The sequence below is a fragment of the Paramisgurnus dabryanus genome, chromosome 21 (assembly GCF_030506205.2).
Source record: "Paramisgurnus dabryanus chromosome 21, PD_genome_1.1, whole genome shotgun sequence".
NCBI lineage: Eukaryota > Metazoa > Chordata > Actinopteri > Cypriniformes > Cobitidae > Paramisgurnus > Paramisgurnus dabryanus.
The window spans coordinates 23,978,389-23,995,835 of NC_133357.1; the positions used below are offsets into that span (position 1 = coordinate 23,978,389).

Genomic DNA, 17,447 nt, shown 5'->3' on the forward strand with positions numbered 1-17,447 from the left:
TAACTTTAAAATGAAAATTCTGTCATCAGTGATGGTAAACACACTTCAATAAGTGACCATTGACGTAGTAGGAAAAACATAATTTGGAAGTATTGTGATAAATGACTAAGAAAATATTTTGATAAATGATGGTAAGCACACAGTTGATGGGACCCATTAAAGGAATAGTCTATCCATTTTCCATAATAAACTATGTTATTACCTTAACTAAGAAGAGTTGATACATCCCTCTATCATCTTAGTGCGTGCACGTAAGCGCTGGAGCGCGCTGCGACACTTCGATAGCATTTAGCTTAGCCCCATTCATTCAATGGTAACATTTAGAGATAAAGTTAGAAGTGACCAAACACATCAACGTTTTTCCTATTTAAGACGAGTAGTTATACGAGCAAGTATGGTGGTACATAATAAAACGTAGCGCTTTTCTAAGCGGATTTAAAAGAGGAACTATATTGTATGGCGTAATAGCACTTTTGGGAGCACTTCGACTCGCCTGAAAAATCCGCTCCCCTTCTCCCTCTCATAATGGGAGAGGGAGAGTGTTACTGCGCCGAGTCGAAGTACTCCCAAAAGTGCTATTACGCCATACAATATAGTTCCTCTTTTAAATCCACTTAGAAAAGCGCTACGTTTTATTTTGTACCACCATACTTGCTCGTATAACTACTTGTCTTAAATAGGAAAAACGTTGATGTGTTTGGTCACTTCTAACTTTATCTCTGTTTGGTACCATTGAATGAATGGGGCTAAGCTAAATGCTATCGAAGTGTCGCAGTGCGCTCTAGCGCTTACGTGCACGCACTAAGATGATAAAGGTATGTATCAACTCTTCTTAGTTAAGCTAATAACATAGTTTAAAGAAACAGTATGTAAGAAATTTATATCAATTAATCATAAAATGGCCCTGATATGTCACTAGACATTAAGAAATCATTTCATTTCAAATACTTATATCACTGACAACAGTGGTCTGGCCAGGATAATGTCATTTAAAAAGTGGAGTTGCAGCCCTCAACTGATGTTGATGTTGTCATTTTGTGTATTGGCCACAGTTGTGTGATTGCAGTACCAGTTTTAGCCACACGTTTTGTGATTGCAATACCAGTTTTGGCCACAATCCTACATACTGTTCCTTTAATATGGAAAATGGATAGACTATTCCTTTAAATTCCATCATATTTTTTTTATTCCTACTATGGAAGTCGGTGATCACTTACTGCTGTGTTTACCATCATTTCTCAAAATTTCTTCTGTTGTGTTCATCAGAAAAAAAGAAATTCATACAGGTTTGGAACAACATGAGGATGAGTAGGCCTAAATGATGACAGAATTTTCATTTTAAAGTGAACTATCCCTTTAAGAGAAATATACATTTTAATGGTTGAATGTGACACTTAATTAATTTCTGACTTCTGTGAGAAGTTGAATTCAAATTTTGGTATACAATCTCAAATTCAATTGGACATTGTCCTGGTCAAAACTCTCTAAAAAAGAAAAGAGTCCACATAATAGCACTTCATGATGCTGGATGGTCTTACAGACAAATATAATTGAGATGAGTATACATTCAAATTACGTCAAAACAACACCACATCCCAATATCTCGTAAGTATCCCTGTAGTGTATGTATGGCTTTGCATACAAATACAATAATGAATGACATAAACCCCAAATTCCCTGCTCACTTTCAAAACTAAAAAGTTATGTGAAATCTAGGTAGAACAGGAACACTGATTCGTATGTGGGGAATTTTGTGTTATTATCATCAAACAAAAAACAAACAAATCTATAATGCAGCTTTAGGGAATCGCATCTTTATCTCATAACATTTAATTCAGTCTGAAAAACCCCCAGCTAAAGTCATTCTTTGTCACTGGATCTTTAGATAGTAATCTGGGTTTCTAAGACAGGGTCACATTATTTATCATGCAGTAACAGAAATAGCAGTGTAATAAAACATTAAAGATTAACCAGTACTTTTACTTGGGTACTCAAATTTGCATCATTCAACACTCCATGGCTCTACTGCTTCAAGGGCATGATGCAATATGACGTCTCTATAGTGTATAAACAATGATTAGTCTTCATTATTTTAATTTCGGACTCTGAACGTGATTTTGGCTACATTTCCCAGCATTGTTACATTTGTGGAGTCAGCAAACTCCTACAAAAGCATGGCATGCTATCACGTGTGTTTATCTTCGCTCTAGTTTTGCTCAAGATATTACTTTAGGAAAATTCAATTGCAGGGTTAAATAATAAGTAAAGGTGAACCCAATGGACAGTTTTACATTAGGCACCAAAATGAAATTTAAATAACAATTTCATGTGTATTGACTTTTAATTTAATACATGGTGCACTCTCAAAAAAAGATACAAGAAGGTCAAAAGCTGTAACTGGGGCTGAAACTGTTCAAAAAGTACACTTTGTACCTAACAGTTGCATTGGTACATTACATACCGGTAACCCAAAATGGTACATATTAGGACCATCCCAGTGACAACTTTCGTTCATTTTTTCTGTGCTTTGTCAACTTTTTAGGTTGGCAATAAAATTCCCCTTTTCATTTTATGGTGTTGTTAATTCTGCTATCATTTTGTTTTTGTTTTTATGCAATATATATTTTTGTATTGTACTGTTCTTTTATTTGGCATTAAAACACTACCTAACAGTGCCATTTTAGACCCATGCATAAACATGTTTTTTTGCTGTTCCCATCTCTTTGTGTAATCGCAGGCTTTTGTGTACATTCCCTACTAATAAAAGTTTGTTTTCAAGAGGCAGAGTGAGGGTTAGAGAGAGAGATTGTGCTCTAAAGAGAGTCTCAGGGTGCTGTTCTGCTTAACTTCCCCAGGTCAAAAGCTCCTCAGTGTGGCTATCCAGGGCGGCAAATCAGCCTGTGCCCGCTGTTTACTGTGCCGGTGAAAAGGGCCACCGGAGCTGGAACAAAGGGGGGTCTGTTCCTATTGTCCTTTCCCAGAATGACAGCCCTCTGTTGGGCCGAAAGGGGGACCGGGGGCCCTGGCTCCTGCATCTAGGGAAAGAGGACAATTTTAACTGAAACCATGTCTCTTCTTTGTGACTCGCCTCAATGTAAACACACGCAGCCATTCACTGATTCTATCTGAGGAACCGGAAAGCACTGTTTACATGCTGCAGTCTACAAACAGGCTTTTAACACTGATCGAGTCATAAACGGATATTCAGATCAAGCCAACACACTGCGTACCGGATGGATTAACCAGAGTTTATTGTCCCTGCAAATCAAAGGGGCGAGGACATTCCTAAATGAGAAATGAACGTAATAAGGGGCACAAAGCTAAAAGCGGTTTCCTCTCCATCCATCTTCCCAAAACCAAATGCAGCTGGAGCTCAGGGGCTGCTGCATGGCTCACATCTGGGACCGCTGCGCTATTTCCCCGGTGCTGAATCCAGTTTAATGAGTATACCTGACACCTGCGCTCCAGGCAAAGCTGTTTACGGAAATAACATATACGTGTGCTGTGGAAATGCCCTTTATGCCTATTAATTGTACAGAGCGTCCGGAGGTTAGATGTCCAAATAAAGAGCTCAGGTAAGCTTCAGAAGCGCTATATTAAACTGAAGTGTTTAAGAGGTGCTGAGCCGTAAGGGGCAGGTGGGATTGGCCTTGCACAACAGCTGTCCGCCATCTGAGTCCAAACATCTGGCAATTTATTTGCATACCCATAGGAAGGAAAAATCACAAACGGATATCTGTGCAGTCGCTCTTTTGTTTCTTTCAAACGTAAACTAAACCATTAGAGCAACTGGAGACTTTTGGCTAACTCTCCCGAGAAAAGACCCCAGTGATCTTTCTGTAAGTTTATCCAAGGTATTTACAAGAAATGTATAACTTGGTACTCTTGCTGCACTCAAAAAAAAAAAGAAAAAAAATGCTGGGTTGCTTCAGACATGGACATTTTCTATATTAATTTAATTACATTTTAGTTCATTATCATAGTGTCTCGAAATAGCAAAAACTTAGATGTTCTTAGGATTATTTTAAGAAGTACTACAGAAGAATTTTAGTATACAAAATTAGTGCGCGAAAATAGAGGACTTTAAGTACACTATGGAACTGTAGCCTACTTCTTTTCACCTGGGTTAGCTAGAAGATAAACCATGTGCACCAAGTCAAGTCTGTGTTACAGGATACGTTTACATCTGTAGTATAACATCAAACTGTCACAGAGACATAGGACGGTGTAAGTCATGTTTCCTTCAAGAGTTTGTGATTGTGATCTATACCCTCAGGTAAGATCTCCATCACTACAGCTAAAAACAACAGTATAAATCACTCTCCCTGACATGTTGCGATATCGTTCATGCACAAAGAGTCGCGCGTCAGAGCAACACGCCGTTGCCGCAGGTGCATTTCTGAATACGCGCATCCGCGAAGCGCGCAGGAAAGCCTCCACCCGTCATTACAGTAAAGAGACAAGCATCGACAGAGATAACCCGGCGAGATATAAGTCCTTACTTTCTCATACGTCCCACTCTGTTTTTAGCGGAGTTTACGAGTCTCCCCTTCGCTCCTCCCTGCGCGGAGCGCCTCCTCAAGTTTGCGATCTGTACTTGAAACACGCATCAGGCTCCGTGCGTCTCTGCAGGTTGCGAGCTCTTGGAAAACTCTCCAGAAACGCATAGGGTTGATTAAAAACAGATCCGTGTTATAAATGCGTCTCTTTTAAAGAGAGCTAGTTTGATTTGTGGCCGAAATGAGGTAACAAAATAACCAACGCCGACTATAAAATTTCCAATCAGTGCATTACCTATTTGCATTGGCTCGTTTATCTTTCTGAACGCTTAGAAAAGAAAAGTTATGGTTTCGTTATTGGATTTAAGCGGGTTCGTCCTGTTGCTCGTATGGGGATATTGCGTGCTGGCTGACACGGTTTTTACAAACTTTACTCTGGACAACGAGGTGCACTCGAGTTTCATTCACCGGCGCTTAAAGAGCCAGGAGCGCCGGGAGATGCAGCGGGAGATCTTGTCAATCCTCGGGTTACCGCACCGGCCGCGGCCGCACCTCCACGGCAAGCACAACGCCGCGCCGATGTTCATGCTGGATCTGTACAATGCCATGTCCACTGAGGGAGACGAGGAGGGCTTTTCGTACCCCTACAAGCCCGTGTTCACCACTCAGGGACCGCCGATCGCCACCCTGCAGGACAGCAACTTCCTAAACGACGCGGACATGGTTATGAGTTTTGTAAATCTAGGTAAGAATGCACGCGCACTGACAATGTTGGGATGCACTTTATTGTGGCACAGCCCCTTGGGAACGCGAACAATGGTTTTATTATAGTCAGTTATAGTGAAGCGTGCATGCTTCTTTGGTTAAACGATGGTTCCTGTTGTGGTGAATTTGTGGTTACCAACATACAGTAGGCAGATTGCACATCTTGTCTTTTCATGTTATGGCATTCATATGAAAGATCTGACACAAAATTGCATAATAACAGGGTTGAGTGAATAATAACAGGCCAAAGAATGGAGATTTTTTTCTCTCTGAGAGTCCTACATATTTTATTTCTTCTTCTTGGGCCAAATAACATGCATAGTTCTCTACTCATTGTGTGTTTAATTTCATTAGGCCACTTATGTGCCCAAGCCGTAAACCTGGAGTGATATGAAGCTCCTAATGCTGCTGAATGCAAACCTATATTATGTGTTTTTGTCCAAAGTTAATAAGTGCTGTCACATTCCCAAGCGTCTGCTGTCTCAGGGCCAGCTGCATCCTCCTCTAATGTTCAGGTGTTCAGGGTTGACTGTCTGGGAGCTCAGTCTCTTTATCTTCTGTTGTTTCCTCTGCAGTAATGATATCAGCTGACTGTGACAGCTGAAGTGCAAAGTACGTCTCCTTGCTCAACCACGCTAGGAAAACTAAACCAAAACAATTAAAATCATCAAGTTACTAACTATAAAGCATATTTTATTATCTTAAAATGCATTTGCATTTGTACATCGGCCAACAGTGCAGACTGAATGCAAGAACATAACCTGTATGGACTCCTCCCTTGACCCCATTCAAGCAGCTGTGTCATCCACCTTTCCTTCATCTCAAACCCTTTCCCCACCCATCTAACTATTATCTTTGTCACTGGCTAACTTGGCTGAATGTTGCATAAGTACCTGGCACCTGTCTTATCCGAGATTCTGTTCATTTCCTCATTAAAACATCATCAACTGCTTGTAAGCACAACATTGCCTTATAATGTATGATTTACAACGCGATAAGAGCAGTTAAGTTGTTAAGGGTGTGATGTGTGTCACTGTTTATTGGTAAAATGGTTGGATGTACTGTAGTAGAGTTCAGATTTGCTCTCAATTCTTTAAGGTACAAAAACCTTGTTAGATAAGATGATCGACAAGAAAGTATTTAGGACGGTTTACACACTCACTCCAGTATTTGGTTGGTAATTAAAGTATTTACATTTATGCATTTGGCAGAAGCTTTCATGCAAAGTGACTTACAGAGCGTTCAAGGTATACATTTGATCCGTATTAAACCCATAACCTTTATACTGTTAAAGGGAAAGTTCACCCAAAAATGAAAATTCTGTCATCATTTACTCACCCTCATGTTGTTCTTGTTTAAGTTTCTTTATTCTGTTAAACACAAAAGAAGATATTTGAATAAATAATGGGAAGCACACGGTACCCATTGATTTCCATAGGATAAATACTATGGAAGTCAATGGGTTCTGTCAACTGTGTGCTTACCATCATTTATCAAAATATATTCTTTTGCATTTAACAGAATAAATCAACTTAAACAAGAACAACATGAGGGTTAGTAAAAGATGAATTTAAATTTTTGGGTGAACTATCCCTTTAACTTGATGCTCTAACTGAGCTGCAATTGTTTTGTGACCGCAAATTCCACACAGCGGTGACAAAATGTAAAGTAGTAATTGATTTAAATCATTTTTTGAAAGTTAGACGGGTAAAGATTACCTTAATGTTTATGGTGGTTATAGCCCTAGATTTATGTTAATTATGGGCATGTTGTATAATGCAAGCATAAAGACATAAAAATACATACATTGCCACAAGTGTATGCATACACTCTTAAATAAAAATTAATTTTCGATTCGAAGTTAAAAAATACTTTTGCTTAATAATAAGGTATACATGAAATGAATTTAAACCCCTACCATTAATTCTGAAAAGACTATAATGTGTGTTTTTTGTTTGGTGTGTGTTTGACTGCCGTGAAGGAAGTGACAGCGTTTCTTATTCTGAAATGTGTAATTATCCTGTATTGTGCCTATTTTGGACAGATTCAACCACAGTCTTGCAAAAACCAAGGGCCTCTATTTCTTTCTGGTTAGCTTTCCTTCTTCCTCAGTAGAGACATCAGCTTTAAATCAAACAACCTGCCAAAGCCTGCTCTTTTCAACTGCAACAGCACACCTTTTATATTAAACACAACGTCAAGAGAGACTTTCCCCTTTGGCGTTTTACAGAAGGAATGTGCAGATATGTACATATTCACTTCGTTTGCACAATGGCAGTCACACAGCTGTTACATTGAATTAGGAGCAGAAAAAAGGCATGGATGCCATATGATACAAGAGCTGAACCTGTGATCCATAAACCTGACAGTCAATCATAACAAAGATGTTTCACATGAGCAAGAGGGAACACAGACGAATTCACACGGGAACCATATGTGATTCCAGTGAGGTCTAAAGATCGAATGTTTACCGAAAAAAAAAAAGATTTTCCGCAAATTCCCACAAAATTTTAATATTTTTACAAAAGGTTTTATGAAGAAATGCACTTTTTTTAAAGAAAGTTTTCGTAAAAAAAGAAAAAGTAGTAGTGGTGTGTAGTTTGCAAATAGAAATATTTCAATGAAATTGAAATAGGAATAAGGAAAGGAAAACATGCTGATTGGATAAATCTCATTTATAAGTCATTATATAAGATTATCTGTGTCATGAGAATAGAAGCTTTGTGAGCTGAATGGTCGAAACTCGTGATTTTATCATTCTTAATTTAATCTTTCGGCAAAATTAAATGATTCATCCGGTGCCATTTTGGTTAGAATCATGTGTGTGTGAACCACAATCGTGAACAGATGTGATTTGTGTTGCACATGAAGATTAAGAGGTATCAATGACTGTGTCTGAAATATAAGACTGCTGCCTTGCTTTCCAGTCATGATTATGAATGAACAAATTAACGTGAGAAGTAACCTTTGACTGAATGGTTCTTTGAGGAGCCAAAAATGGTTCTTCTACTGTATGCTATGGCATCACTGGGAAGACCTTTTTAAAGGTATAGTTCACCCAAAAATGAAAATCCTGGCTTGGTTTACTCACCCTCATGTTGTTCTAGGCCTGCAAGAATTTCTTTTTTCTAATGAACACAAAGATAAATGATAAGCACACAGCTGGTGGAAACTATTGACTTAGGAAAAACAAATCCTATGGAATTCAATGGAAACTAACTCTGTGCTTACCATATTTTAATACAATATTTTTAATAAAAATATATCATCATCATTTATCACAATACTTTCATAGTATTTGTTTTTCACACAAGTCAATGGTTTGTGCTTATCATCATTTATCAAAATATCTTCTTTTGTGTTCATACGAAAAAAAGAAATGTATACAAATCTAAAACAACACGAGGGTGAGTAAATTATGGTAGAATTTTAATTTTTGGGTAAACTATCTCTTTAAACAACTTCACTTTTAAGAGTGTACAATAGAGGTCTTTCTCGGGTCCAAAGAAATGTACCCGACCCCAAATTACCCAATCACTTTTAAACCGAACCCGGCGTGTATAATTATTATATATTTTTTTTAAGAAAGACTCGACCCGAGATAATCCCGAGGAAATTAGACCCGAGTCTGACCCGAACCAGTGGCAATGTTTTTTAACCCGACTGGACCCGAATGTAAATGGCACCGACTTGTGTGCAGTCTGCAGCCCTGCGTGCACCATTCAGGCAAAAATAATCCCTGCTGGCCTCGCATCCAATTTGGCCCGCTGCTCCATTTGTTTTCATTTGTTGTCTGACAAAGACACCATGGTAACCACTTAAATGTTCAAAAAAATTAATTGACAGGTCTGTCTCAACGAAAATTAACCTACTGCAAACCACGAAATGTTGCAAGCGCTCCTGAAAAACAGAGAAGGGGTTGGAAAAAGTCTTGATGTACACACGATGCACAGATATTTTGGGTCGCCTCAGGTCTGTTCGGCAAAAACACATTCATTTTAAATGACCTGAGAACCGATGCCGCTATTATTATACCCGACCCGTGTGGAGGCACATGTGAAACTTTTACACCCGAACTTCGGTCGGACCTCAGGTTTTTAGATCTAAGTCAACCCGGGAAGTCCTCTAGTGTAAAGTGCTTATTTCTTGGCTAAAATTGTTCATAAATGTAAAAAATGACATTAGAAATGGACATATACAATAAAATTTAAATGATTCCTTGTTCTTTACATAAAGTGCTGAACAACACAAACAGTGTTTGTGAGATACAGTAGGCAGTGCCCATCTACGGTGCCTTTAAAATTTGATCAGTTGAAGATGCTGCTACCTCTCGATAAACAAAAAAATAATTCAAAGAACGGATTCAGAAGTGCACAAGAAAGCAATGTTGTTTCCATAATGTTCGTTCGTTCTCTTTCTGAATGAATCTGGGTGGCATTCGGCCTTTCTAAAATATTATGACAACAGTTGTGGGTCTGATTACACAGATACGTCTTGAAAGCGCAGTGGGGAGGTCTGTTAAAGACCGGGCTCTAAAGAAGCTTTGTTTGGCACGGCTAGAACCTTTCTGTTCCTACAAATGTTTCATAAGCCCCAAGGCACAATTTACGACAGAAACGCGGGTGTCCCGCTATGAATCTTTTTCACGTGGCCAATGAAATTGAATTTTAGGTACAGGTATGACTCACCAAAACTGTTTGCAGTAACACAGGAGGCGAGTGCTTTGTACTTGGGTAGCTTTTAGAGTTTTATAGCACCAGCTGTGTCTGAGGTATGCGCCTTAGACATTTTTAAATAACGTTCCCGTCCGTTGTCGTGTCAGTGGAGTGTCAGTGTGTCTGCACTTTGTTAGGTCTATGGATAACAGAGATGTTTTCAAGCAGTGTGGAGTAAGTGGGTGGATCTATGATTTCTTTGGACCCCGGGGCATGGGACATTTTGTCTCTGAGTCACCTTAGTTAAAAGCCCAGCTGTGTAAACGGCTTACGGCATGTATGTAAAATGGAAATAGAAAAACACGGAGCATGGTGTGTGAACATGACATATGCGTGTGAAATGTTGAGAAATGATTGTTTCAGATATTTTAGTTGAGCATGGTAGTTGAAAGACTGATATACTCTATATGAGTCTTTCAGCTAATATATCGGATAGTTTACCTGAAAAACATTTTGAGTGTCTACACATATTAGGCAGGGTTGCCTATTTTTATTGTCTAACTTACAGTTTTGTTGCATGGCAATCCTGTGGTCACATACATAGTCAGTAAAAAGTAGGTAAGGTATGAATAAAAGGCTGTTTATACCTGATGCGTTTTTGTCAATCGGATCACAAGTGGATGAAAGAGACAAATTCACGTTTACACCTGGCGTTTTAATCCATCTCTTTTGTCCACTTTTGACCACTTCTATCCTGATTACTGAGGGGGTGGTATGTCCCTTTAACTACAGTAAAAAAAAGCATGGTTAATGTAGTAAAACCAAGTTAACCACAAAATAACCATAGTTTTGGCAATAGTAATCAATATACAAAAAAACATGGTTAATTTTCGTAAGGGGTGGGCGAGTCCCATCTGCTTTCTTTTAAGCATGATGACGGGTTTAAATTGACTCAAGCTAATATAATGTCAGAGTCACTGTTTGTGTTGTTAGTCATGCTACACAACATTCTGTACATGTATATGTAGGAGCTTTTTGATATTTCAGAGCAATTGATGAGAGGAGATCACACAACTTTAACACGCTCACAAAACGAAACAAAAATGAAAGAGTTGGAGAGATGTGTCAGTTTTATCAATGTAAGCATAAAGATAGCGCTGTACACTGTGTGTCCTATGGGAAAACATTGTGCTCGATACATCCCATATTAGATCAATAGGTGGAGAGTAGGCGATCTTATGTGGCTGCTTGAACGCATTCGACAACATGCACGCCTGAACCTCAAAAACAATCCGGTCAAATGCGTTTTCGACCACCTCTGAATGTGGTCGAAACTGGACGACCTAAAAGCGTTTTACTCCACGTGTACACCTGTCTTTAGCGTCTTCCACTTGTGATCCGATCGACCCAAAAATCATCTTAATACCAGGTGTAAACAGCCTCTAAATGAGTCTGTCATTCCTTTAAAGCAAGTTACATTTTGATGTGAGATGTCCACATCTAAGCATGTCAGGACACATGCAGGCATGTCCAATAGTGAGAACTATAATTTTGACCACCACAACATTCTCTCTTTCACTTCCCATGTCTCTGTTTCTCTTTTTATCTTATGGAAGCTGAGTAGTAAATACAGTAGGTGGGAGAGTAACTTTACTGAGCTCTTATTGAAATATAGACGAGAGAGAAAGAGAGACCTGCTCGGATTTATAGTCTATTTCTGTTCTGATGGTTTCTTTCATATAACAAGATAAATGGCACATGGACAGAGACGACTTCCTGTGTTTTCACATCCCATATCTGGGATTTCATTTATGTGGATGCGTAAACCAAGTAGACTCTGTTTTAGTACAGGACCATTGGTAGATCAGCACTTTATAGCTACATTTACATTTATTCATATAGCAGACACTTCCAGAAAGGCCTAAAGTACAAATGAAGAAATGTTTTACTTTACTCATAAACCCCAAATTTTTATTTTGCAGTTAATTTACTCATCATCAGGCCATGATCTTTCTCTTTAGTAGAAAAGACAAAATATTTAGCTGAAACAGTTGTGCTTCAACCCAGTATCACGAAATTACGTACCTATAGTCACGTAAATTTTCCGTGACACTGACACGTTTTCCCGCCAGTTACTCCACTGTCCTATTTTCTAACCATTGTCGCTTCGGTTTAGGGTTAGATTTAAATAAGATGACATCCTTACCCAAATCCAACTTTAACCCTAATGCGACAAGTTTAAAAATCATAAAAAATAAATCATGAAAAAAAGTATAAACCAATACTTAAAGTGACATCTTAACGCAAACACCAAATCTAACCCTAAACCGAAGCGTCAATGGTTTGAAAATAGGACAAAACAGTTGACTAACAAATACGTGACAGCGACACGTAAACAGAAATGCGTGACATGTTCACGCATAAAGGCGGAAAAACATTTCAGTGTCACGGAAAAGACTCATAAATTTACATGAGTATAGGCACATAATTTAGTGATGCAAACAGGGTTAGGTCCTTGGTGTTTCAAAATGCAGGACTTGAGAGTCATAAAAGCAGGTACAGGCAACACAAAATATATCCTACGATATATATTAAAGTCTAAAGGTATAAAGTGAAAAGATTGGTCTGTGCAAGAAACAAACTTACAACATTATAAACTGTAATCCATTGTCTCAGGCAGAGAGTCCTGAACAGGTTTAAAAGTTTAAAAGTGGAAAGGTAAGAGTTAAGGATAGGGAAAATATACTTAGAGTACTGAGACATCAGCTCCACCTCACTGTCTACATCTGTGGGATCATCAACTGAAATCAAACCCATAATTTGGATAACTACATAGGCGGCAACGCACAAATAAAGATGGCTTGAAGTGCCTTGAAGGCTTGACTCATTATTGATTTCAGTAGAAATTGACAATGGGCGTATTGGGTGTACAATGGGTGTATAATGGGTGTATATCCGTAGTTTTGACTCCCCATGCCAAAAGCTATAAATAGAAAGAGTTCGCCCCGCTACTCCTTGCGGATAAATCTGATGTCTGTGATTATTGCATCAGAGCGGATCTGTCATTACACATCCACATGATAGTTTGAAGTAGATCGTAGCAGTCATATATCCAAAAAAATGTCATCTGAACAAGTCTATGTCTACGGTTTTTGTTATGACTTGATAAAATAAATGTTTCAACATACAGGTACATCTTACATGTTAAGAGGAAAATGCCATATCTACTCCAGTATTTAATCCCTTCAGATGTGGTTCTCGTGATTTTGCCAAGCGGTTGATGTCCTCAAGGCAACATTAAGTTTAAGCTTACAACCAGGATTAGCTACGTCTAGACCATTATCATTTCTGATTTTAGGGTTCAGTTATGGTTAGGGTTGTGGTTTAGGATCATTTACAAAAAATCAAAAATGTTGTCTTTGGGTCAACACAGTATGTTGCCCTAAGGACATATTTTACTTGGCAAAATCAGGTTGAGCGTTGAAAAGCCCTGCTGATATTAACTTTTAAAGGGCCCCTATTGTCTGATTCACGTTTTTACATTTCCTTTGGTGTGTAAGTGTGTATTAGTACATGTTAACAATAGGTACATAACTTAAAGTAAACGATGAAGCAAGTTATCGTCTTCAACTTAAATCTCTTTTCTTGGAATACAACAAACACACGGATTGTAGGCAACAGTTTTGCACAGCCTGTAAGTTAACTCCTGTCAGCATTGCATTGTGACAGAATCTTTCAAACATGGCAAGCATTTTTCAGTTAAGGCAGCCCGCCTAAGCTTGGAAACCCCACCGCCTTAACTAGGTCATCCAAAAAAAAAAATAATAATAATTCGCTGCACAAAAGGCCGTCAAGTGCATCTCGGAGAATAGCGTGTATGCGCTTCACACCGCGAGCGGGCACATGCGCCACAGCCGAAATGAGAAACACGTGGTCTGGAGGATAACTAGCCAGTTGATAAAACATCTCAGAGAAAAGCGCAGACGCGCTTCACACCGCCTGTTATTGTATAAGTCTATAGTTCTTGCAATTTTAACGTAAGTTAGCTGGTGATTTTGTTGTTTGAGGAACCTGCTAAGGTTTCACGTGCCTGTTGATTCGATATAATTGTTGAGCGCTCTGCTCACTTTATTTATGTGCATTATTTACATGCTACAGTAGTTACACTCCTTTAAGATAATGTAATTAATAGTGGGAAATAATCAGTTTTTACCATGTTTGCGCTATCTATCATCGTTCGCCTAACGTTCTACAACATCTGCTTCAGTTTGTGTTTATTAACCCTTTAGTTTCACTTCATCACACAGTAATTCCCATTAGAGGTATCTGTTAAAAACATTAAATTCATTAATAATCTAGTATGTGTTAATTTTTTTTCAAAGTTTCTTCAAAATTAAGTTTTATTTGAGTGTTTTAAAAATAAATATTTTATTTATTTATTTTATTAAAATATTTTAATTTTCATCATGACGCATACGCCCCGCCCCTTTCATTGCCACGTCCTCGGCCAAAAACACCCGCCCAACCCTACCACCTTAACTAACAAATTTTCTGCGGGAAACCCTGAGATTAGCTGGCCAATCAGGGACACAGCAGTTTTCAAATTGATGAGTTTTGTACAAAATCTGTGCGTTTCAGGATGAGAGTAAAATCTGGAGCTACAAAAATGTACGGTATTTGTAAAATAATGTGTTTTTTAACCATAAACCACGCGAACACATTGTATTATACCAAATACACAAAATACTGTTGTATATGAAATAGGTGGCTTTTAAGGGCCGTTCACATTATAACAATAACTATGATGTTAACTAGGGGTGTAACGGTACGCAAAAATCACGGTTCGGAGCGTACCCCGGTTTGGAGGCCACGGTTCGGTTCATTTTCGGTACAGTAAGGGAAAAATGCAAACATTAAACTGCAGGTTGTTTATTACTATAAACTTTTTTACAAATTGTTTAAAAAAAACACTTTTTATTAAAATATAATATATAAAATATATATGAAAAAATTATAAATAAAATACTACTGCAAAGTTCTTTTTTACAACAGTAGGTAACTCTTTTCTTAACCTTCTCTTAAACTTTTTCTACTTAAACCTTGCACTAAACTAACAAATTCAATTCCTGAATACATTTATGAACTATTAGCCTACATTTTTGCAACCAAAAATTTTCTGTTTTGATTTATTTTGGATTGTTTAACTCACAGTATTGAATTGGCTATGTACCATCTCTGTATAAAAATAATATTACTGCTCTATGTGTAACTGCATAGCAAGCAACATGATGATATACTTCTTATACACTCATTTTGAGATTAGTGAGTTGCATACATAGCCATATTTTATCCTTTGCACGTTTCTCCTAATCTTTGCTTGTGTTGTCAATGTAAGCTGTGATTTAAACTAACGAACCCCTCCGCAGCTGAGTAACAGCTGAGTAAGCCCGGGTTACCGCTCTTTTCTGTCCCGACCAGCTGATCGCATTGTGACAATGATATGATTGACGTGAGGTGCAGATGAAAAATCTGATCACGCATTCCTTATTCTCGCTGTCACAGAAAGCGCGTCTCATGATTGCGTAGCAACGAAAGACGTGCATCCTCTCACGCATTTTTGAAAGAACAAAACAGCGCGTTGACACGCGTTTAACATGCGCTTTTAGACACGACACGTGAATGTTTACATCAATAATCAAACGAATATACAACTAAGTAAATAAAAATCTTTCTGCGGGCCGAATTATGTTATATGTTTGACAGAAGACTTGCGCTGAACACGGAGACTTCCGCCACTTAATATGTTCGTGTGGAAACCCACGTATTATGTTCCGCACAGGCGCACATAAAAGATTGCATTCGGCCTTTCGGTGCACGGGTGCACCATGCCGAAAGCCCTGAACCGAAATGGTCCGATACGAATACACGTACCGTTACACCCCTAATGTTAACAATTACTTTATTAGCTCCACGATAACTTTATGCAAATTTGCTCGCACACGACACCCGTGAAAATCACTTAACTTTAATGGCATTAACTAATATTGCATAATTCTTATAATAAAAACTTTTGCAATTGTTTACATGTCAACGAATGTGTTAATATGCTGTTGGCATGAGTCCAATACGGTGTTGTTACTGGCAGCTAGTTATTATAGTTTATAAAATTTAAAACCTAGATATTTTTCTTACAAAATCGCATTAATTACCTGCAGAAGACCTTTATTAACCCATTGGAGCCATGTGGATTGCTTCTGTAAAGGATGGATACACTTTTGGCCTACAAAGTCAAAAGTTATTTTCGAATCCCTGTTTTCTATAATTAAAAAGCTTGGAAAAGCAAGGATATTTACTAAAATCTCCAAATATTTTTGTCTGAAAGATGATGGACATAATATCTCGGATTGCTTGAGGGGGAGTAAATCATGGGGTGATTTTGATATTTGGAGTATCACTTTAATAACAGATTTTTGTAATTTTTTTACAAAAACAAAAAAAATATTATGGATTTCAGCTTAAATTTGACTGAACTTCAAATAAAGTTTATAATAGTTGTTTATGGACCATTCATTTGGGCCATCAAGTACCTTCCCACTTGAGTACTGCAGAAACTGTAAACCATATAGTAGACCACTTACTAACTTATGAAATACTTTATGTATTGCTTTTCAGCATATGTCTGAAAGCTTTTGTGCTTTGAAAACAGGGTTTAGAGCTTGACCAAACGAATGTAACTCAGAAGTCAGCCTACTTATGCATATATAAATCTCTAAAATCAGAAGCTTGTTTACTTTTGTTTTGCTTTTGCAGTGCCTCCAAAGCAAGGTTTAGTTTTTAACATTCTATTTTATAAAAAACTAAGTCTTGTTAATCTAATGAGACTATAATGAATTAGGTTGTCTCTCTCAGTCTACGAAAAAGATGGAGTGGGGTGAAATGAGTTTGACCTGACCCGACCCGTGCCGTTAGCTCATACGTCTGCGCACTTCCCACACATCGCCCGACCCCTGTGCAGAGAGCCCTGTCGAGCGAGGAAATGACCTGTCTGCTACCTGCCACGAGAAAGAGACGTCATTACCCCATCAGCTTTTTATGGGTCTGTTTTGCGTCTTTCAGGCTCACTAATGCGTTGTTTGGAGTGTTAGTCACATTTGGCTCTCATGCAATCCTCCGGCTGGCATGCGAGTGGAATCTTTGATGGATAGATAAAGGCTTCTAATGGATCCATGCTCTTGTAACATTTACATCATGGCCTCTGTAAGAATGGGGTCGTAAAATAAAACACAGCTCCCGGCATTTGGAGTCACTAAACATGAAAATAAAGGTGAATGTTTTGCCATTAATACTTAGCAGATGTTTAAAGGAAAAAGACAAATAGGATTAAGGAAAAGAGTAACAAATAGAGAGAAATAAAAAAGTGATCTACTCACGCTCATGTTGTTGATCTTTTTTGTTGCATCAATAACAGAGTTTTCTAGTAAAATATCATTTAAAGAGGTCCTAATGTGTTACATTGGTACAGATATAT

The 17,447-nt window shown here is 38.1% G+C and overlaps 1 protein-coding gene across 1 annotated transcript in view; it reads left to right on the forward strand.

The window, feature by feature from the left end:
• The first annotated feature begins 4,580 nt into the window (after positions 1–4,580).
• The window catches only part of bmp7b (bone morphogenetic protein 7b), a 62,509-nt gene continuing 49,642 nt past the window's right edge, over positions 4,581–17,447 (forward strand). The window contains exon 1 of the mRNA XM_065286339.2: positions 4,581–5,244. Within this exon, the coding sequence (XP_065142411.1) occupies positions 4,845–5,244 (400 nt within the window). The 5' untranslated portion in view covers positions 4,581–4,844. The remainder of the gene's footprint in view (positions 5,245–17,447) is intronic.